Genomic DNA, 23537 nt, shown 5'->3' on the forward strand with positions numbered 1-23537 from the left:
TGCGTTGCAGTCTGCATTTCAGTTGGGTTGCAGTTTCCATGTGTTTTTAGTCTTGCCTGTTTATGAAGCATTGAAGGAAAGCTGGGGATTAACTAATAAATCAATGAAATACAGCGTGATGGTCGATTTATCAGGCTATAGCAATCATATGGCAATCTTTTTTATGCTTTTGTACATCCCATGGCTTTGATTTGTCGAGAGCACCTATAATAACCAGCCAGGAAAGCCTACTCAGTGACCAAGTCTGGACTAAAAACTATGTACCACACACACACATATACACATGCGCGCGCACCACACAAATATTTTGAAATAACTTGCATGGTGTATTTGTCAAAAGTTTAAATAAGCGATTTGTTCACCGACAGGTTGTGGTGGGATTCAAAAGTCTACAAGGTAGCTGAGTTAGTCATCACCTATACTGCTCAGGATACATCCATAAAGGCTGCCACGAGTTACACAAGATACGAAATGGTTAAGCTATCCTGTGAAAGTGTAAGTCCAAGCCCAAGCTGCCAAATTTCTATATGTATGTGACCATTGGGGTTTAAACTGTGAGATTTCGTTTTGTGAAGTGTAGTGTCAAGAGCCACTAAGTGGATACATAAAAGAAACAACAACAACAGAATTTTACAGAGTTGGGTGTTACAGAATTTTACAAAGTTCCTCATACCGTTGTTAATCATACAGTTATCGTACTGTATAGTAGGGACCACAAAGGAGTAGGCGTTGCCCATGAAAAAACATTACCCAAAAACCAGCCTCATTTTTTCCAGACGACAATGAGGCAATATTGGTTAGGTAAAACTAAGCCCAAACAAGCCTTTAGATTAACTCAAAATGCTTTCAACAAGTTGCTACGGAATTTTAAAAAAAATTAACAGAATTTTCTACTGAGTGACTGACTGACTGATGCCTTCAGACAAGCATAACTCGATAACGGCTAAGGCTACAGGCTTGATTTTTTCACTGTTCAATGTCACTTCAGCCCAAAAGGTGCCTTTTGGCATACCAAAGTATGTACAATGCATTCTTCATGGACTTACCAGTGTCCGCCTTTGTGTCCCGTTCATCTTTGCTGACAGCAAAAAGTGTCGATTTGGCAGTAACACTTGATGGCTTCCTTTTGTAACAGATATTGTCCGTGTTTTTCATAGTAGCTACTTTGATTGCAGACGTGCTTTTCAAAAATTTTTTGATTCATACTGCTGTGTAATGGGTTGAACATAGCTGACAACAAAGCGTAATGGATACTTCACTTTTCAGACAATAATTGATATTTGGGGCATGCAACGCCTTTTCTTTCTTTTGATGCAGTATGCATGGGTTCACCAGTCATAATAAAAAAGTTAACCATTAAGTACACAAAATTTTTTGGAATTTCCAACTAGAGTAGGGACCATAGCACATTGATAAAAAGTATTGAAACAAGCTGGAGTAGTGCATGATATTAAATCACAGTAAAACATTAAGAAGTGTTACGTATATCCCTACTGTGCTAAAGACATCACAACAGAAATGCGCAGTAGCAATATAACAGTTTTTATTGTCTTGCTGTGATTTAATATCATGCGCTACTCCTAGAGATGCACCGTTAATCGGATCGGTGATCGGATCGGTTGTTGATATGGCAATTTCTAACATATCGGTAATTGGCACAAACGCTCTGAGAACCGATATATCTGCCAATAGTTTGCATGGTAATGGCAAATATGTGTGCCATTATTTGCAGCAATGAAAAGTCTTTTTGCTCACTACAAACAAATAGAAAACCTCTCTATACTATTTCATAAAAGCGCTAAGTTACGAAAAGCCATACAACTGATCATGTAAGTACTGCTATTTGTGTTAAATCTTCTTACCCAGATCTCCTGAAAATGGCAGCTGTTACACTTTAACAATAAAGAACTACACGGAAAAGCTAAACTGATAATCTGTGTATAGTAGCCATCTTGATAACTAATCAAAACACGGAGTAATCCCGACAAGGGGGCATGTATTAATATATTTGTGTGCCTAATTGTCTGTGTTGTGTAATAGAGGCCACACCAACCAAAAGTAACCAGGTATGGTTGTGCCTTATATTTACTGTACATCACTTCTGTTTTCTCTAAAAAATCATAAGAATATGTATCATGCAGTAGCTATATACCTGTAATTCTATTTTACACTTTACAGAGATTATCTATATGTACAATAATTGGATTGGTATAATTGGTATCAGCTCTTTTAGGTACAGATTAATCGGATATCAGTACAACTGAATAATCCTAATCGGTACACCTCTAACTACTCCAGCTTGTACATACAGTAGCAAAAAATAATTACAGCTTGATATTTTGAAGTCTCCTCCATGGTGTAACAGGCATGTTTGGCTTATGAAGACATCAATAGAGGAAAGGAGTGACAAAGTGTCATTATCAACCTATAGAAACAAACAGCCAGGTAAGGTGAATACATACCTACAGGTGTATACCTACAGCATTATATCAACTTGATAGGCTTTGACTTAGAATCGAGAAGGGTTTAGTCCACATATAGCCAGTGTTTTAGTGCCACCATATATGGCATACTACGCACTCATGGTATATTGTGTGGAATGCAAGCACAAGTGCACGGCAAACACAAAATGGCTGCATGGCTGTGTGTCACACTTGTGGCCACATGTGGAAATGTGCTGAGGTTAGTGAAAAGGCACATGTTAGGCAAAGTGAAGTTGAACAGTGAAGATATCAATCCATAGCCGAGTTACAGATGCTTGGCTGGAGGAATCAGTCAGGCAGTCAGTCAGCTGAAAATTAAATTGATTGTCTGGAAAAGAAACTTGTTGGAAGACTCTGAATACATTTATGAGGTTGGTTATGCCAAGCCAAGCTGTTACAAAGGAAAAGTGAGGCTGGTTTTTAGACAATATTCTTTGACAACTTCTGTGATCCTTACTATACAGTACTAAGATACATGTGGGTGTGTATTACAGTGTGTTTTGTAATTTCATTTTTAGGTGTTTGATGATTTGCAATTGGAAGCATATGACTTGAATGTGGACAACCTTGATGTTCATGCTGTAAGAAATGTTGACACTTGTGTTGTGGTAGTGTGAAGTTATTTATCTTGTTGACAAACTACTGGTAATTAAAACAGCTGGAAAGAAAGACTGTGATTAGAATGGCACAGAACAAAGTGTCGAAGAGAGTACTGCTTTAGAATAAATGATTGCAATAGTACCATAAAGAAGGACTGCATGAATTATAAAATATTGTACTATCCATGTGACTGGCTTGAGGGGTATCATTGCCACTTCGTTTTCATGCATAAGCATTTGTAGTTTTTAAGGCACTTACTTATACGTACATACAGGATCACTGTACTTATCATTATCTATGCCCTTATAGCAATTGCCACAAATTTCCACCACCGACTAACTTTCAGACACTATGAGTTAATTTAATTACTGATCATGTGCATGTAGTGAGCTGCAGGCACTGGTTGCCTACAGACCTTACCCCTTCAAGGTGCCAAATTTCAGTTTGAGTAGATTACGTGTTAGAAGCGTGGGTAAGTTATGGCACTTGGCAATACAAAATAGCATATACAAAGCATCCATACCTCAATATTCGCCTTCTTCATGGTAGCAGGGGGCTTTATTTTGAATTAGTCCATTCCCCCACATGATAAAGATTCTAAAAATAAATAGTATGATGTCATCCAGTTGATTAGTAAGATAGTGTCGCCCATATTTTAATGCCATGGCGATATGGAGAAGACACACTTTCTTTGCTCCATAGTACATGAGTTGTATGTGTGATCTGTAAGTTTTTTAGCTATGCTGGTAGAAGAGAGACATGGCTGGGGTCCACACATTTCACATGCAATTCACACAAGCCATATATGTATAATAACTTTGGTAAAAAAAGGGTTAATGTGTGTTTCAAAATTCCTATGCACTCCCCTATTTTCAACCTATTTAATGGATTTAATGATAATTTAATGTTTATGCACAAAATTCTATGTCATAACATACTAAAGTCTGTTATTATTAATGTACAGTACAGTATGTGTGTCAGTACATATCACCACACCATCTTGTCATGTGTAGTTAATACGTGTGTATGTGTACACTGTTGTAAAGTATGTTTCTCATTTTGTAGGATAGAAACACATTTCATCGATTTAAGTTTAATTTGAAATATAATCCAATTGGTATGCACTGTACTATCTAGAGTGCATATGAATGTATGTATATTGATACAGCATGTACACTGTATGTTTGTTAGAATTTTGTTATTATTAAATTGATATGTTCACATGTTGCTATGGGTGACCTTGATGACATTTTATACTAGTGATATATGGTTCAGTTGGTTTTAATACAGTTGTCTAATTTTTGTAGGTAATAGTACATTGAGGGAGATATTTATGAAAACAGACAACTACATCCGTGGACAGTTCTTTGCATATCTTATCAAAGTTAGTATGTGTATGTAAGTACAACATGTTATGGTACCGCTCATGCGCAAATGTTGTCTCGCGAGAGTGTGAGCAATCAAAAAACTCACCAATTAAAGGGTGTGGCACCCATTTCGCTTGTGAGTATTTATCCCATTTCGTTTGGGAAAATAATCGCAAGTGAAGTGGGTGCCACGCCCCTTAAGTAGCGAGTTTTTAAAAATAGCTTGCACTGTCATAAGATGACATTGCATTTTTGAGCGGTACAGTACATGTGTGTGTGTTTATATGTATACATATGTAGATATAGTATATGTACACTGAGAATAAATAAAAGTTTATGGAAGATATTTTGTAAGTTAGTTATTGCATACTCAACTAGCTAGGAACTTTATTTGATGTGCACATTTAACCCCTACTTTAGTCATACTATAGTATGTACAAGTTGAGCTGGATCCTGAAAAAACAACTGAAAACTGAAAAGTTAAATATTCTCAAGAGAATTAACATTTCAGCCAACCAGATTATTAGGTGACATTAAAGGTGTCAACAACAGACATATGTAGTTTGGCTCCATTACAAGTTCAGGAGAAGGTTGTAATAGACAGTACACTTTATGGTTTCCCCATAGAAAATCTATGGTGAAAATTTAGATTGATCGTAAATGTCGGACATTTCAATGAAAAGATTTTGAAATATTTTTAGTGGGTCAAGCAGTGCTACAAATGAGCCAAATTTCAAGATCATGTGTAATTACATTCATGAGTTATTAAATGTTTTTGAGGATCCAGCTCTACACATACATACTATAGTTAAAGTATGGTGGCTAGAAGCACTTTGAGTCATACTGTCACACTCCAAAGCTCAATTACTGTAAATGTTTAACCAACAATGCCAACTAGTTGTTAAGTTTTGATAATGGCTGCTATTATTAGGCACACGAATACACACCTTTGTGATATCTACTACACAGTACTCTAAAGAGGGAAGAGCTTTATACCATTTTAATACTCTTGGAGTTGGCTGCAATATTTTATCTGTACAGTAATGAAGGTAAGTTAATAGTAGGTAATAACTTCCAGGGAAAAATATGTGAGAATTGCATTACTTTATTTGATTTGAGCCTGCCACTTTATCACAGGAAGTGATGTCAGACCTGGAGGAAAGCAAGTATCAGAATGCTGAGCTGAGGATTTCCATATATGGAAGGTCAATGGATGAATGGGACAAGTTGGCAGAATGGGCAGTTGATAATGAACTGTATTGTGAGAATGTGCGATGGCTGATCCAAGTGCCACGGCTATAGTAAGTGAACTACTAAACCCAAACCAGTTCAAATGTAAAACTACGGGATCTTTGTGATACTATAGTTGCAAAATCGATCATGGTGACTGTGAAATGGCAGCTATGTATGATGTTAACACCCATAATATCTATGACATACGTACATACTATTAAATAGCATTTCTTTGATACTTGTTTCACAAGATTATTGGTCTGCACAATGCACATGTAGAGACCACAAATAGGTTTGGGTGTGGGCAAAAAAATCATCACCCAAAAACCAGCCTCACTTTTCCCTGATGATGAGGCAGTATTGGTTAGGTAAAACTATGCCCAAACAAGCTTTCAGATTGACCCGAAACCCTTTCAACAAATTGCTATGGAATTTAAAAATAAAAAGTAAATGGAATTTTCTACTAACTGATTGACTGGCTGACTGTAACTGATGCTTTCAGAGAAGCGTAACTCGATAACGGCTAATGCTACTGGCTTGATTTTTCACTGTTCAACATCACTTCAGCTGGGAACGTGCCTTTTGGCACACTGCAGTACATACAATGAATTCTTCATGGACTTACCAGTGTCCTCCTTTGTGTCCCATTCATCTTTGCTGACAGTAAAATGTGTCGATTTGGCAGTAGTTCCCTTCATAATGGATGTATTTTTCATAGTGCCTACTTTGATTGCAGACGTGCCTTTTGAACAGTTCTTGATTTGTAATGCTGTGTAATGGGTTGAACATAGCTGACAACAAAGCATAATGGATACTTCACTTTTCAGATGATAATTGATAGCTGGGGCATGTGGCACCATTTCTTTCTTTGCTGTGGTATGCGTGGGTTGAGGTTCACCAGTCATAATAAGTTTATTTTATAACAAGCAAGTACACAAAAAAATCTGGTGAAGTAGGGACCATAGTACATGGATAAAAAGTACTGAAACAGCTGGAGTAGTCCATGATATTAAATCACAGTAAAACAATAAGAAGTGCTACTGTGCATTTCCTTTATGGTATCTTGAGCACAGTACAGTAGGTACATATATAACACTTCTTATTGTATTATTGTGATTTAATATCATGCACTACTCCAACTAGTTTCAGTACTTTTTAATCGATGTTCTATGGTCCCTACTCTAGTTGAAAATTCCATTTTTTGTGTACTTTTATCTTAATTTTAACAGCAGAAACAGTTAAATGTTTAATTCAAACAAAATGTTAAAAGTTGACCTGACATTAATTGTCAAGTGTTCAGCACTACTGCTTATAGATACATGGTCTCTGTTGTCAGTTATAATACAGAGCGGTATATTCATATCTGTACAAAAACAGCCAAGCTGTGAAAAAGGGTGCGACCCTCAAAAAGTAGTAGTGAAAAAAGATGTGAAATCAAAGGTGGTGGCCAAGAAATGACTGTGATGGTAGGTTAATGATAAAAGTTTTGATAATGACAATTCAGGTGAATTGGTGTTGCCTTCAAATCACCCGAATTGTCGTATTTAACCCTTCATTATTAAATGGCTAATATATTGCCAAAAATGCATGTTATGGGTGTCCTTTATATTTGGGCCCATAACTCCTTTGTCCTAGGGGCTACGAAGCTGAAATTGCCACCAATTTGTTGAGTTGGTCCAGGCGTTTCTAATAAAGTTGAACACGAAGCGACAAGAACAAGTATTAGGAACTATCAACACTTATCAACACACAAAAATTTACTAAAAACAATTATAGGCAAGTTCCACTGTACTGTATTACGTGCTGTGTATTTGTGTAACTAAACCCACAGTGATATTTCTCGCTCAAAGAATCTACTGAATAACTTTAATGAGTTTCTGGTCAACTTGTTCATGCCACTATATGAAGTCTCCATTAATCTTGAGTCTCATCCGAAACTGCACAAGTTTCTACAACACGTCAGAGCAAGATACATACATTATATATTAAGTACTATTAAATTAGATCAAAATATCATTTGGAATTTGTATGTTTTATTGGTGCTAAATGAAAAAATACTCTATTTGCTTTTCTTTTCTTCTATTGTATTGTTTATCCATGTTATATAACAGTACTAAGAGATACAGTATCTACAGCAAGTGTATTTAACAGTAGTGGCAATTATATTCTCATACCTCATCATATGTAACCGAATTTTGGAAAACCGTCAATCTACACACAATAGTACTTTTGTAGCAAAACACATTTAAAAACTATGGATAAAAAATGCAAGCTCCAGGAAAAAATTATACAAGTTTTTATCGCCTCACTGGTGGGTGGATTAACACTTCAATGGATAAATCCTAGGCATCGTCGTGTTCGCCTGTTCATAGGGAGTACAAAACTCTTTGTTTCATATCCATACACGAAAGGGTTTCAAATTTACAGACGTTTGTTTACGTTGCGGTGACGAGAAAGAATTTACCGACAATTGTTCTTCAGTGAATTCGCCTTCCTTCTCAAACACAGAAGCATACCTTGGGAAAAAAACTATACCTTGGTGGATTCACAAATTCATGACAAATGCAATTGAGCCAAGATTCAATTCTGTACACTGTTGTATCAGTGAGTTATGATGGTTTATGTAAGCACCTGTAGATTCTTTTCTCGATGGCTTCTATGCATATTGATTTATTTGCCCGTCCGGTTGTCTAGTGCTGTATTTCTAACACTGCTTAACTTATGAAGCTGAAACTCATTCCTCTGTCCCTGTAGACAACAAAGAACATATAAAATGAATTTTGAAAAATGTGCAGATATCAATGGTTTTCTAAAATTAGGTCACATATATGTAATGTTCCTTTATGGTACTTAAAAAGAAACCTTGAAATGGTGCAAACAATGTATGTGAGTTTTTATTAAGATGGTAACATTTCAGTATAAAGTATTCCTCCAGATGATAACAAAACCAGCAATTGAACTTCAACCTTTTGATTAGCTGCAACTATTACCTCCAGGGATAAGCGAGTGGGACCGTTACTCAGTATGCTAAACTTCACCTCACCTTTTCAAATAATTTCCAAATGGCTTAGATCACACAGTGATTGCATGCTAATGTGTTTGGGATTATGTGAAGATGATGTTGAGCATATCAGTGGTGTTAGGCCTGGTTTCCTACAGTTATCCAGGTGCACTCTACCACATTACGCCGGAGAGAAACTCCACCATATCAGGAAGGAGGTAAACCAGACTCTGCAGAAAGGTCAGATGACAGCACTAACACCTGGCTCAAGTAATAGGGAAGCTCCATGTGGAATCCCAAGCATCCTCCCAGCTTCCATTTTATCGGTCCATACAGGGGATCTACAGAAGGTATCGAGCAAGACTAAACTGCATCCCTCACCCTGTCTTCTCCAACCAGGAAAGAGCTACTATGGTGGCTCGCCCAATGGAATGGGGTTTGCCAAATGGTGATAAGGTCAGATGCATTCCTCAGGATTGGGGAGCAGTTTACAGCAGCTCCACCCTGGAGCTGTGAGAAGCAGGAAATTCATTTGGAGTTGATAGCAGCAACCTTGGCAGTGCAATTCTTCTTGGAGCATCAAGTGGGAATATCAGTCTGCTATAGCTCAACAATCAGACGGCTGTAGCATATGATTTTCCTAAATATCTTGGGGTAAAGATTCCAGTCTGTCTGATCTGTCCAAATCCTGGATTCAGCATCTGCCACACAAAATTGGTAATCCTGGGATATGTTTTGCAGCAAGGACAATGTTCTTGGATAGAGCCCAGATCCTTCTCCTGTCTTGTCAACCATGGGGAGACTGTCTTCCTAGATTGCTGATAAATATTTTGTCATTTAGTTGAATATTTTAGTGCTTTTTGTTGCAGTGGTCAAGTGGACAATAATCATGATAATGGCTCAATAATTGTATGGCAGAAATGTTAATACTGCCCATCCCTTGTGCTCATCTCCTCCTATATTAAGAGATAAGGGTGCTTATCGCCTCCTGTCATCCTCATGGGTGAAACTCTTTAATCATCTTTCTTGGCAGCCACATGCTCTACTCTGGGGTGGTGGTTCCTCTCTAAACACTTCAGTGTTGAGGTATGAATGGTCACTAGTGAGAATTACACTCAATTATTGTTTGATGTACATACTGTATCATTTTGTTTCATTGAAAAGTGTACCCTTTAGCATGGGAGTTGAAAGGTACTACTTGGAGTTAAACTATCATTATTTCCAGTACATATAGTGATGTTTAATACAACATATCAATGTATTGGGATATCATGATACTCTGGCTATATCTCAATACTGATACCATGCTCATGTATCAATATTTTTATTGCACAATCACAGAAATGTGAAGGTGTGGTTTTGAACAATTCAATAGTGTACAATTCAATACAATTCAATAGTTATGTACCTACACCACTTTTTCACTACCTATCCGATACCAATACATTTCGATGCAGAAATGGCCAATACCAATCCAACACCAATACTTTGTCACACAGGCATTACTCACAAGAAACAGCTACTAATTCTAACAGTAGTTAAGGTTACGGTATACCGGATGTCATTCAAATTTTTATTATACGCATTCTCCACAAAGTACAGTTATGGCACAAAGACCCTACAAGTTACACACTAAGCTTAGACTGTACATGAAAGAGCAAAGTGTCCTCTACTTGCAGCTATAAATTCAGGTACGTGGGATCTTTATTTGTCAAGTTGTGCCGCGAGATAATTGCGCCTTCAAAATAATGATTTGGCGTCAGATAGCGATAAAGGGAACTGGAGTTAAGCCACTATTGCAACACTTTATGCTAATATAAGGTACTAGTTAGTAACCAGTAACAATGAAGACTAGATAGCTTGTAACACAACGGTGCTATTAACCAGTAAAATTTGCAAGGCATCCGCGAAGTTGTGAAACATCACGTGTGCTATTCGCTACAGCAACAGAAGCCATTTTTTTACACCACTGGTTACTACGCCTATATATATTACACAAGCCAGCACAAATACAGAGGTCTTACTCACTAGTATACTGAGCTCTACTCACCGTTTTGATACCATACTAAAACCACAAATTATCCTTGCCGCGAATTTTTTGTGCGAATGACACAAATCCTCGTAAACAAAGCTCTTTCACTGTTCTACTCACTTGTTTAACTGCATGTCTTCTTCACTGTTACTTACTAAACAACAACTAATTGCTTCTTATTACAAAGCGATGCATTGTAGCCATATTATTATTGCGTAAATGTAATCTCATGATGCAACAAAATGAATTTTTGTGGTGACTATATGGCTTCTTTTCATATGGCTTCCAATAAGCTAAGTTTCCAGTATACCATAACCTTAAAACCAGCTTACTAAACACAGTTGCTAATCTCATCTACTGCAGCTTGCAGGTTTTGTGGTCATCAATCATGAGGATAACAATAGGGTATGGCTTCAATGAATCTTATTTTGTGGCTTATTACTGTTTCCACTGTGCTAATAATGCTAGCAACTGGCTTCTTTCAAAGAATTTGTAGCTTAGATCAGCTCTTACTCAACTTAGTTGGATGCGTCCACCATCTTGAAAAGTAATTAATTGACATCATTCACAGTATCAGTTGGTATTGGGCATTTACAGCTTTACTGATACAAGTCCGATACCACCAAAATAGGGCTGATACTGATACATCACTAATTATCAGCTACTTGCACATAATTAAATTTAATTTGAAGGTCTGTATTTTTGCACACTAAAAATGTATGAGTTGCTTACCACTTTCCTGAGCTTGTTTGTAATACACAATACTGTACATCTCGCAAGAGTACAAGTGATTAAGAAAAAATTGCTAATTAAAGGGTGTGGCACCCATTTTTCTTGCAAGTATTGAATACTTGCAATAGAAATGGGTTCCATACCATGAATTGATTGTACTCTCGCAAGATTACAGATTTGAGCAGTATCGCAACAGTGTGATGGGCATGAATTGGGTACTTAGCTATAAAAATTTATTAGCAGCCCACACATTTAATAGCATGTAGAGCTGTACTATTTGTGTACCTTATCGTATCAGTGACTACACAGCTACATGCTTTTTCAGGTATATCACACATCACTAATTACCAGAGCAATATACGTACTGGGAAGTGGTTTGCTCATCCTTTTATATGATTTATTATGTTGATTGTCACATTATATTGTTTACTGTAGGTGATAGGGTTTGACAGTGTGGATGATGAGAGTAAATTGGAGTCATACGTCTTCTCTAGTGACAGTCCACCACCTCAAGACTGGGATGGTGCAGACAACCCACCATTTTCCTACTACCTCTATTACATGTATTCTAACATCACACAAATCAACAAGCTTAGGAGGTGGGACAGGTTTTTGTGTATTTGTGTGATAATTACTGTAGTACATTTATTACTTCATGTACGTAATTGAATGGTTCAGATCATCATAATTAATTGTTGCCGTATTATATACAAAAGGTACTAGTAGCCACCAGTACCACATTAGCTTGTTTGCTTTTCACTTGGCCTGGACCTAATCTGATGAAAGGCATTTGTTGTGTCTACTAGAGGAACTGATTTTAACTGAGGAATTAGTCCATTTAGTAGGGCAGGCAGAATGCAACTCCAACCTCTCCTAGTAACATTGCTTCTCAGAAAATTCAACATAATTTTCAGTTTCAGGTTTCTGACTCTCTGTGCCACAGGCTAACTTGTTGCCTCCCTGCAGTTCCCTATAGGGATAGTTGAACAATGATAAAAAAAAAAATTTTAAACTGCTGTAGGTAATCTGGGTAATCCTTCATCTAAGTCTGCTACTTTTAACTGTAGCCAAATTGGTAGAGTTTTCATTCAACACTGATCAGCTTGGTGCAGTAGTGATCCAGAAGTCTAGACAGTATCCATGTCTGCTTTCAAAGGTGATACGCTTGGCTTAAACACATTCTGCTTCCAGTCAATGATGGTAATTTTGCATGGAATGCTGTATGCCATAACGTCATTGTTTTAGCCTGACTCATCCTAGTGGTGACTTCTTCCATGTTATGTAACATAGCAGTGTTGATTAAAGTTCTATTAAATCTGTCCATGATTAATACCTACTCCTGGAATGTTTAAGTTAAATTTTATTGTTTATTTAACTATTACATGTAATGTGATCTTTCAGGCTACACAAACTACACCCCTTTGTATTGAGACCACATTGTGGAGAGGCTGGACCAATTAATCATCTAATGACGTCATTTCTGCTAGCACAAAACATCTCTCATGGTCTGCTGCTAAGGAAGGTAATAACCTTTGATATTACATAGCTACAGTATATGTGACCAGCTGGGAAAAATCTCCAAAGCTTCTTTATTACTTCTCTGTTTTTAACAAGATTGTTAAAGTGTCAGCCGTTATTTATGACAGTTGCAACTACAAGAAATTTGATTTGTACAGCAACTATATGACAAAGTATGTTTCACAACTGAAACAAATTACGAAGATTCACTGTAAACAAATGAATCCATTATGAAAGTGCACCTACAAGAAGGCAAATCCAATACTATGGTGATAGCAAGCTTTATTTCTACAGCAAACCAGTGCTTGTAATTTATGCATGTGTCCTTTATTCCATACCTATTGAATCCTATGTTACAGAAAACATACATAAAATTATTTATGTAGCACATATTTTTACTGTGCTTTTTTTTACCCAGTGTATTTCAATAGCATTTATCTCAAAAAATAGTTATGCAAACGAGTCGGGTTTTTGCTTAGTGGGTCGCGTATAATAATTTAATATACTGTATAAGTATAGGTTAGGAACCTAGACTGAGGCTCTTTGTGGTTTTAGAAACCGAGCGAAGCAAGGTTTCTAAATCACAAAGAGCCGAGGGCATGGTTCCTAACCGAGTTAGAAAATGCGGGCATTATATATATCGCTATGTAGGTGGAACCATTGTGGGATAGAGTTATATGTCGTTTCAAAATCGTCAGTGTTAAAACAAGTCATACAACCAGTAGAGAGGATTGTATGTGTTTTCGAATTAAAGCTTGTAGCTAGCTAGCTACATTATCGCTGCTTCTGTTAGCTGGTGGATCAAAACAAAGAGTGATAGCTACTGTGACAATAAAGTTAAAGCCAGCACTAGCTACCAAGGGTTTAAAGTAAGTGGTAACATTGTTGTCAATGGTTAATATTAGAATAATACTTGGTCTGGCGCTAGGCCTTCTGTGTCTAAGCCAGTTCACACCTACATAACTTTTTTTTACAAGAAACATAAACATTAGAAAATGCTATGCATAGTATGCTTTGATCTTTGGCAGATAATGAGGTCTTTAAAAACTATGAAGAAACCTGCTAGTAGGTTTCTAAAATGGTTAGAAACCTGCTAGCAGGTCTCTAACTAACTTAGTTAGAAACCTGCTAGCAGATAGACCTCAGCATTGCAAATCTCACTTTATACCAACAGAGCTTGGCCTACTCCATTCCTTTTATAAGCACACCTACTCCAATTCGATTATGGGAGCTAGACTATAACGTTGTAGGTACGTTTGCTATCATAAGCGGAGAATTACAGAAATATAACGGGGTTCTATTTAATGCCCGTCAAAGTTTCAAGCCTGTTTAATATGCTTTTACTGTACTTTAAGCGGACTCCCTATTAAAAGAACTAAATAGGTAAGCTTTCTTGTAGAATGATTATTTGTTTCTTGTAAAAAAAGTTATGTAGGTGTGAAATCGTGTATAGAGCTTATGCAGGGGGTGTGGTAATTATCTCTAAGCGCCCAGCTCTTACACTCATTAGCACCGTTCCGCCATTTGTAGGGTAGAAATTAGAGGTGTACCGATATACCGATACATATCGTATCGGTGGGAGCCGATATTGCTTCTAAAAACCGATACGATACACCGATATATAACTGAACTATCTTGAGGACACTGTCCAATGATCAAGCCATATTATAAACCCTACTATTTAGCTAACAAGGGTGGGAAACAGTAGTTATCTTCCTTGTCTAAAAGCAGTACGTTACGCGGAGCCATCTAAGTGCGTGGATAATTACTGTTTTGTTGTCACAAAGCTTACCAATCATACAACAAACACTCATAGTGATGAGCCTGGGGAAACAGCAAAAAGATGAACCAAGAGCACAGCATAAAACAACCAGCCATCTCTACAAGCCATTAAAATGTGGAGTAATCCGGACTAATCTTGGCAGGGGCATGTATTAAAATATTTGTGGGTGCCTTATGGTCTGAGCTGTCAATAGAGGCCACACCACCATGGGTAACCAAGCATAGCCAATAATCTTCAGTAGTTTCTTCAGTAGCTAAAATACATGGCATATGTGGTTCTTCAAACATAAATAGCTACACTTAGTTATATCGGTATATCGTATCGGTATCGTATCAGTTTGAAAATGATTAATCCATATCGTATCGGTATCGGATCGGTTTAGTTTTCTTATATCAGTACACCTCTAGTAGAAATGTTGCTTAGTGAAACTGCTCATGGATAGTGCACAACGTGTAAACCAGGCGTTTTCTAATTCACAGTATTATTTAGAACAGTCAGGAGACACCAAGGATCGATATCTCGATAAATTGAAGTTGATTTGTTGCGAGGAAGATCCCTATTGCCAACTGGAGAAGCCTCCATCGTTTTCAGAACGTGCTATTGAGTGGAGTGAATGGCCAGATGTGATGTACGGAGGTGTATATAACTACCTAATACTGACACCTAGTCTTTACACACATGAACAACTTAAAACTTACAAAAGTCTGGAAGCTTTCAATCAAGTTGTGAATGGATGGGTGAGTGATGTTATTTGCAGTGTCAGTCGATCCAGTAGTACCAAGCTTTACTTGTTTACAGCACTTGTTAAACATTCACAAAGCCTTTCATTACCCTCACTGAAGGTATGGGTTTCAGTTAAACAGAGTGGAGAAGTGTTGTGTGCTCACTGTACATGTATGGCTGGTGCTGGAGAGGCTTGTTCACACATTGCTTCTGTGTTGTTTATGTTGGAGTTAAATACTCAGATGAAGCAGCAGTGTTCGTGTACATCATTGCTGTGTTCATGGCTACCAAGCACTTTTCGAAGTGTCCCATTTTCTGAAATTGGTAAAATAGACTTCACTACACCATAGCATAAGCTCAAACAAAATGTCACTGAAGGATGTGGATACCCATCTACGAAAAGCAAAAAGTTTTCTATTCCTAAGTCTACTGATTCTGATTTAGCCACTTTTCGTCTCAAGGGCTGGGTAAACCAGTTGTGCTGTCATTGATGGCTGAGTATAATGATTCTTATGTTCCAGAAACAGAATCTGGGGTTTTACCCAAACCTTTAACAGAGTTGCATGATCCGACAGCAATGGAGCTGGCATATAATGATCTATTGACGAAATGTGAAGATATTTATGAGACTGTCTTTCACATTTAATCAAGCTGTCATGGTGGAGGAGCGCACAAGAGAACAAAGTAAATGTCGAGCTTGGTTTGAGCAACGTGCAGGTAGGATAACAGCTTCTAAGTTGCGTGAAGCTTTGCATACTAACCATTTTCAACCATCTGTTTCCCTGATCAAGGCTATATGCTATCCTGGGCAGCATAAATTTACTTCTTCTGCATGCCAGTGTGGGTGCAAGCATGAAGATATTGCCAGGGTAGCATATACAGAAAAAATGCAAACTTGTCATGAGAATTTTGTGGTAATACAATGTGGCCTTATTTTGGATCCTGAATTTCCATTCTTGGGTGCCACACCAGACGGCCTTGTCTACTGTAAGTGTTGTGAGAGTCGTGTTTTAGAAACCAAGTGTCCTTTCTCCTGTAAGAATAAAGCATTTTCAGAAGCCATTCGTGATAATTCTTCCTTCTTTTTAGAAGACGACAATGGCAGACTCGCACTTAAGGAAGATCATATGTATTATTATCAAATTCCTACTGCAGATGAAGCTATGCTGCATGCAACATTGTGATTTTGTAGCTTGGAGGGAAGGTGAAATATTTCACCAGATGGTAGAGCTGGATTCTGATTTCATTGACTCGGCTATACATGACGTTGAACCATTCATTAAATTGGCCATATTACCTGAACTAGTAGGAAAGCAAGCAACCAATAATGCCACTGCAGTCATCAAGCAGTACAGCTGCTAGTGGTGGTGCAAGCTCCAGTACTAGCGTGTCTGTTGATGCAAGTGTAAACCAGGTGGATTCCACAGACTCTCACATTACTAAGGTGGATGCTACTGCAGGCTCGAGGAGCAATGATGTCCATAATTCAAGTTCTTCAGATGAACAGGAAGGATACTGCTATTGCGGTAAAGGAGAAGACTATGATAACATGATTTGCTGTGATAACAAGGATTGTTTGATAGGATGGTTTCATTTTTCATGTTTAAAAATGACCAAAAAAGATGTTCCGAAAGGGAAATATTTTTGTCCAGACTGCCACAATCAGAGGAGTTCTAAGAGATCAAAGAAGACAATGAAACATCATTAATATACTGTACTGTACATGCACTTTCATATCCTAAATGTAAATAAAATGAATGTTACGTAAATATCAACAATATTATTTATTATTACAATGACAGGTACAACTTAGTAAATAATTAAAATGGTACTACAGAGTCACAACAGTTACATAGCGCACAACATATTACAACTATTTTATCAACAGGAGACACACCACACCCTCTTCGTCACCTTTGAGCATATTAATAGACAGAGTTGATTGTAATATGGGATATTTTTGCCTTACTAGCCCAATAACTCTTTCAACATGAATTCTAACATGAGAAAGCTGACGAGCAGTGTCAACTTCTAGCTTACTTAACTGCTTTTTCCCTCTCGTAAAGGGAGGTACCTTGACTTCTGCACAATACATTCCTGCAGTCTTATCTATTGTGAAGCCACGATCTGCTAAGATGACATCTCCAGGTAACAGTTTTGAGAGGAGACCACAGTTCTCAGTTAAATGTACATCAGATACCCTTCCGTCCCAGCCTTTAGATATAAACGATACTGACCCCTGAGGAGTGATGCCTATTAAGAATTTGCATGTGTTGTGCTTCTTATAGTTCAACCATGTTTGAGCCCTTGCCATCAATGAAGTTGGCCTGTCTATGAATACTTCAAAACAGTCTATAACAATCGTACATTTCCGAAAATTTTTCCTGAAACATGTTGGCATTGTCTTCCGTAACTGATCCCTCTCTGGCCAATAAATCAACGGTGATAACTTTACATGAAGTACATCTAGCCACTTGGTAATGCATCGGGAAACCGTAGATTAGTTTACACCAAAACGATACGCGAAATCTTGATCAGGAATATTAAGTCGTAGTTTAATCAAAGTAATCAAGAGCTGATCAAACATGGGACAGCCAGAAAAATGATATTCAGGTAGACCCTTTATCACCAAATTGTATATGGCTAGCAAAACTGCAAACGATGGTAGGCCTGTATAAAACTTCACTTGCTTATCATTCTCTTCTAAGCTCTGTCGACTTACTATCCTTGTCTGCAACTCATCAACCTTTGTATTCAGTTTAGCTTCTCTTGTTCTTAGCTGTTCAAGCTCTTCTACAGCTTGGTTGTATTTCAGGAGTAGGTCATCATATTTCTTGAGTAGTTCGTGTCTCTTCAGCTTGTTGCAATCTGTTCATTTCATCCAACCTCTTTTGTTTGACATCTTCAATCTCCTTTCTTTGTTCAGCTTCTCTCCTTTCTTCTTCTCTCAACAATCTCTCCCTCTCATCTTCTTCACGTCTTTTCCTCTCCTCCTCTAACCTTTGCTGCTCTTCTATTTCTTTCAGCCTCCGTTCTTCTAATTTTCTTGCTTCTTGCCTTTTGCTAGACTCAGCAAGCTCTTGCATTCTGCTTTCCTTTGCTTTTTTCTTTTGCTCATCAGTGATCTTGGTCTGCTCTATCCTCCATTTTCTGGAAGCTGTTCTTCTTCAAAAATCCACGACCTGAGCTTCCATCTTTCGTTTCATAGGACTGTCAACGCGTTGAAAGATTGTAGGGGTGTAGTTCGGTGCAAATTGGTTGTTACTCTTTTGTACATCAATGAAATGTTCACTACATATTACCGTGTGCTCGGTTGGGTACCAGTTCTTCCTGTTTACAGCAGCAATCCATTTATTTCTTCGATCTAGATCCGTTGGGAAAGTATAAAAACTTAATCCACTCCCTCTTACACACAAAAATTAGAACAATTCACAGCACAACACTCCTTTGGCATCTTGTACCTGTATACCCTACAAATGACGGACTGGTCCTAACGCGTGTCTTAAATTGGTAAGAGCTAGGCGCTTAGAAATAATTACCACGCCCCCTGCATAAGCTCTATATACTGGCTTAGTCACAGAAGGCCTAGCGCCAGACCAAGTATTCAGTATTAACCATTGACAATAATGTTACCACTTACTTTAAACCCTTGGTAGTGCTGGCTTTAACTTTATTGTCACAGTAGCTATCACTCTTTGTTTGATTCACCAGCTAACAGAAGCAGCGATAATGTAGCTAGTTACAAGCTTTAATTCGAAAACATGTTCAATCTTCTCTACTAGTGGCCATGGTCGCATGACTTGTTTTAACACTGTGACGATTTTGAAACGACATATAACTCAATCCCACAATGGTTCCACCTACATAGCGATATATATAACGCCCGCATTTTCTAAGTTGGTTAGGAACCATGCCCTCGGCTCTTCGTGTTTTAGAAACCTCGCTTCGCTCGGTTTCTAAAACCACGAAGAGCCTCGGTCTAGGTTCCTAACCTATACTTCTACAAGAAAACTTACCTATTTAGTCCTTTTAATAGGGAGTCCGTTTAAAGTACAGTAAAAGCATATTAAACAGGCTTGAAACACTGACAGGCATTAAATAGAACTCCGTTATATTTCTGGAATTCTCCGTTTATGATAGCAAACGTACCTACAGCGTTATGGTGTAGCTCCCATAATCAAATTGGCATAAGTGTGCTTATAAAAGGAATGGAGTAAGTCAAGCTCTGTTGGTCTATGGGCTATTAGCCTGTATATACTTTGCAGAGAATACATAGCAAATCAATGATCAAAAGTGAGATTTGCAATGCTGAGGTCTATCTGCTAGCAGGTTTCTAACCATTTTAGAAACCTACTAGCAGGTTTCTTCATGGTTTTTAAAGACCTCATTATCTGCCAAAGATCAAAGCATACTATGCATAGCATTTTCTAATAATAACTTATCATGGCTGGTTTCTCTTCTGGCAGGCTCCAGCAATGCAGTACCTCTATTATTTAGCACAAGTTGGTATTGCAATGTCTCCATTGAGCAACAACAGTTTATTCCTGGAGTATCATCGTAATCCTCTACCAGTCTATCATGCTCGTGGACTGCTTGTCTCACTGTCTACTGATGACCCACTACAGTTTCACTTCACTAAGGTATGTAGTCACAAGGTTGTAGGGTCACTGTACTAGTAGTTGTAGTTTTACCACGCATCATTAACTTGTTAGGAGCCACTGATGGAGGAGTACAGTATAGCAGCTCAAGTGTGGAAGTTGACTCCTTGTGATATGTGTGAACTAGCCAGGAATAGTGTGGTCATGAGTGGCTTTGAAGACAAGGTAACTATTATAGTGCTAATGTGTATGTTAGTATCTGGTATGGTGTCTACAGAGTTAAGTAGTTGGTGTTGTACTACTACTATACACCAAGCACCCAAGTAGTATTCACTGTCTAAATACGGAAGTGATCAACCATGTTTAACCCTTCAACAGCCAATCTCCCATAATGCATGGACTTACATAACTTTATAACCTAGTCACAATGATCAAAAGTCTGTTCAATGGGCTACTTAGAGACTGTTAAATGAACACTGTAATAGCGCTTGAACGGATAGCAATTTTTATTATACGGATATTGTGAACTAAATCTTTGTGGATATCCTATGGATAGAGACATCATCACTTACTATAACATGACATATTTTGCCATGAACCCGCTTGCTATACTCATAATTTAGATCAGAAGCAATCATAGTATTCTACAATGATCAGGATTATAGTATATTAATTGGTGAGGCTTTGTATCAAAGCAAATAATTGCTTTAAATTATTAGGAACTATCCTGATGGCTTCAAATTACTATCTGGATATTGAAATACTATCAGGATAACCGGATCTCTGTTTCAGTCCTATACTGTTACAAAAGCAGCTACTGTAACTTGTTATGAAGCAAAGAATAACAGCAAATCGCGTCTCCATGTTTCAAAATTCTTGCCAACCTTCTTCAGGGGGCAATTGGAAACAATGGAAACTGGAAACGGAAAGTGGAAATGGAAAACGGAAATGGAAAACGGAAATGGTCAAATCATCATATAAATGTACCCTAGAGTGAAACTCTTGTTTAGTGGCCACTTCTTAAAGACCACCTTCTTATAAAGACCACCTCTGTACAGAGACCACTTTATAATTAGATCTCAATGGCATACTGACCACTTCATGGTCACCTTTTATAAAGATCACCTCTTTGCAAAGACCACCTCTTCACATTGCAATAATAGCTAGGTTCCACAAACATCCTATATTTGAAAATGACTAGACTCTTAAGGTCGTCAAACCTCATTTTTCATTGATACAGTAGGTTGTAGTGTACTAGCTACATTTCACTTACATGGAATATATTTTTTTTTGTATGACACATTCTGGTACAAACTAAGCAGTGATGGTATATGACTTGAGTGAAGTGTGGAGAAGGAAATGACATTGATATGAGTCATGAAACACATGTTTGAAGCTTACCAAATATTACCATGTAAAGTAGTGGTCTTTATCAAAAGTGACCACAAAGTAGTCCTTAGCCATCTTAGAGATCTAATTACAATGTGGTCTTTGTACACAGGTGGTCTTTAAGAGGTGGTGACTAAACAAGGATTTCACTCTAGGGTACATTTATATGATGATTTGACCATTTCCGTATTCCATTTCCACTTTCCGTTTCCAGTTTCCATTTCCACTGTTTCCAATTGACCTTCTTCAGGTGGTGTCAATTGTAGATTTACACAAATGAGTCATATACGGCCTGATAGAAAATTTAATTATTCTAGGAGCAAACTGAACTTGTTGCAAGTTGATAATAGTAACCACCATTGAGATATGGATCGTTTTTAAATAGTTTGTGTGTTTTCTTACTGAAAAGTTATGTTTTAGCCTCACCGTTTAACATTAGGGGAAAACCCTTGGTATCATTTAATCCTTGTTACATCACATTCAAGTTGCATGACCTAAATTGTATAGCCATAGGACGGATGCTTTGAAAGTTACAGTATTGTGTGTAAGGCACATATTTTCTGGGCTATGTGGTTTAAGAATTTACTAACACCATGTACTACTCATCAAGAATTTCCTGATAAAATGGTTACATAACAAGTATTGTGAATATCCTTGCTGCTAAGGAAGAATCTTTTTTGATAATCATCTTCCCCAATAATAATAATGGTTTCCCAAATTATATTAGGTTACATTTTGTCATTGTTTGATGACACATTCCTCCATACTTGTACAATAACTTGGCTCTCGAAGGGTAAAGCAGCATGAAGAAACCACCATCAGGCTATTACACCATCTGATTACTATTGTTAAGCCTTGACCCTATGTTGAGGTATTGTAATAGAACATTTAGTCAGTGAATACCTCCAGAAATAATCTTAGAAAACTAAGATTATAATCCTGGGCCAGAGATTGTAATCCTGGGCCAGAGATTTATCCCTGTGGATTTTGTTGTGAACCAGTAACTGATATTGATGAAGCTGTTTGTTGTGACTGCTGTGACAAATGGATTCATGTATCCTGCGATCAGGGGTTGTCATCTGCTGAATACAAGAGTATGGTAAATAATGCATGTGATGGTGTTTTGTTTTGTTACAACTGTGCAACTAAGCTTTCTCAAAGTGCTAAGCCACGTGCTAACACTGGATTGTTATCTTGTGTATGCTTAAATGCCAGAAGTGTTATGTCCAAGAGATTTGATTTCCTAACATGCATTTGTGCACGTGGCTTTGATATTATTGCAGTAACTGAAACTTTCCTAGATGATTCTGTACATGATTCTCATGTTGCACCACCTGGGTACTCAGTGTTTCATTGTGATCGTAATCGACATGGTGGTGGTGTAATGATCTTAGTTCGTGATTGTTTCAACTCTTTCCGTTGTCATGATCTAGAAGCTAATTGTGAACTGTTGTGGATAGAATTACCAACTAAGGCTTCAACCATATTGTTTGGAGTAGTCTATAGACCTCCTCTATCATCTGTGAGTTATTTAGAAGAGCTTCGTACCTCACTATTATGTGCTGTTAAGTATAATGTACCTGTTATTCTTTGTGGCGATTTCAACTTGCCAAACATTGATTGGACCACTGTCTCTCCTTCACCTTGCACACCTGATGCAAGTATGTTCTGTGAGACCATATCTGACTGTTTTCTTTCCCAATTGGTTTCATTTAATACCCGTAAAGATCACATATTAGATTTAGTATTAACTACACATCCAGATCATGTTTCCTTCATCAGTCCTTGTGATAGTTTACCTGATACCGATCATAATGCTATTTCCTTTTCAGTGTCTACAGTGCTTTCTTCATCATCAAATAACACACGGTTTTTGTACAATTATAGTGATATTGATCTAACCCACTTTAATTTTGTGTTCTTTAGAATTCCTTGGAATGTTATTGATCACGATGGTGACATTGAATTGTCCTGGTCTATGTGGTAAGATCTCTTTCTGTGTGCCATTGACTCAACTATTCCAAAAGTTAAGTGGAAGTCCAGAAAACTCAAACACTGGTTTAGTCCATCTACTATAA

The 23537-nt window shown here is 37.6% G+C and overlaps 1 protein-coding gene and 1 long non-coding RNA gene across 21 annotated transcripts in view; one reads left to right on the forward strand and one right to left on the reverse strand.

Moving 5' to 3' along the window:
• LOC136256555 (uncharacterized) overlaps positions 1-23537 on the reverse strand; it is a 294555-nt gene that overhangs the window by 205595 nt on the left and 65423 nt on the right. The gene's annotated exons all lie outside the window — the stretch shown is intronic.
• Positions 1-23537, forward strand: part of LOC136256291 (AMP deaminase 2-like) — a 75646-nt gene that overhangs the window by 47666 nt on the left and 4443 nt on the right. For all 20 annotated transcript variants that reach the window (XM_066049312.1, XM_066049321.1, XM_066049252.1 and 17 more), the window contains 10 exons: positions 369-495; positions 3002-3064; positions 4149-4200; positions 4391-4467; positions 5588-5751; positions 7515-7641; positions 11884-12047; positions 12850-12970; positions 19939-20112; positions 20185-20295. In XM_066049312.1, coding sequence (XP_065905384.1) covers positions 369-495; positions 3002-3064; positions 4149-4200; positions 4391-4467; positions 5588-5751; positions 7515-7641; positions 11884-12047; positions 12850-12970; positions 19939-20112; positions 20185-20295 — 1180 coding nt within the window. The remainder of the gene's footprint in view (positions 1-368; positions 496-3001; positions 3065-4148; positions 4201-4390; positions 4468-5587; positions 5752-7514; positions 7642-11883; positions 12048-12849; positions 12971-19938; positions 20113-20184; positions 20296-23537) is intronic.

This window comes from Dysidea avara, chromosome 1 (genome assembly GCF_963678975.1).
Source record: "Dysidea avara chromosome 1, odDysAvar1.4, whole genome shotgun sequence".
Classification (NCBI taxonomy): domain Eukaryota; kingdom Metazoa; phylum Porifera; class Demospongiae; order Dictyoceratida; family Dysideidae; genus Dysidea; species Dysidea avara.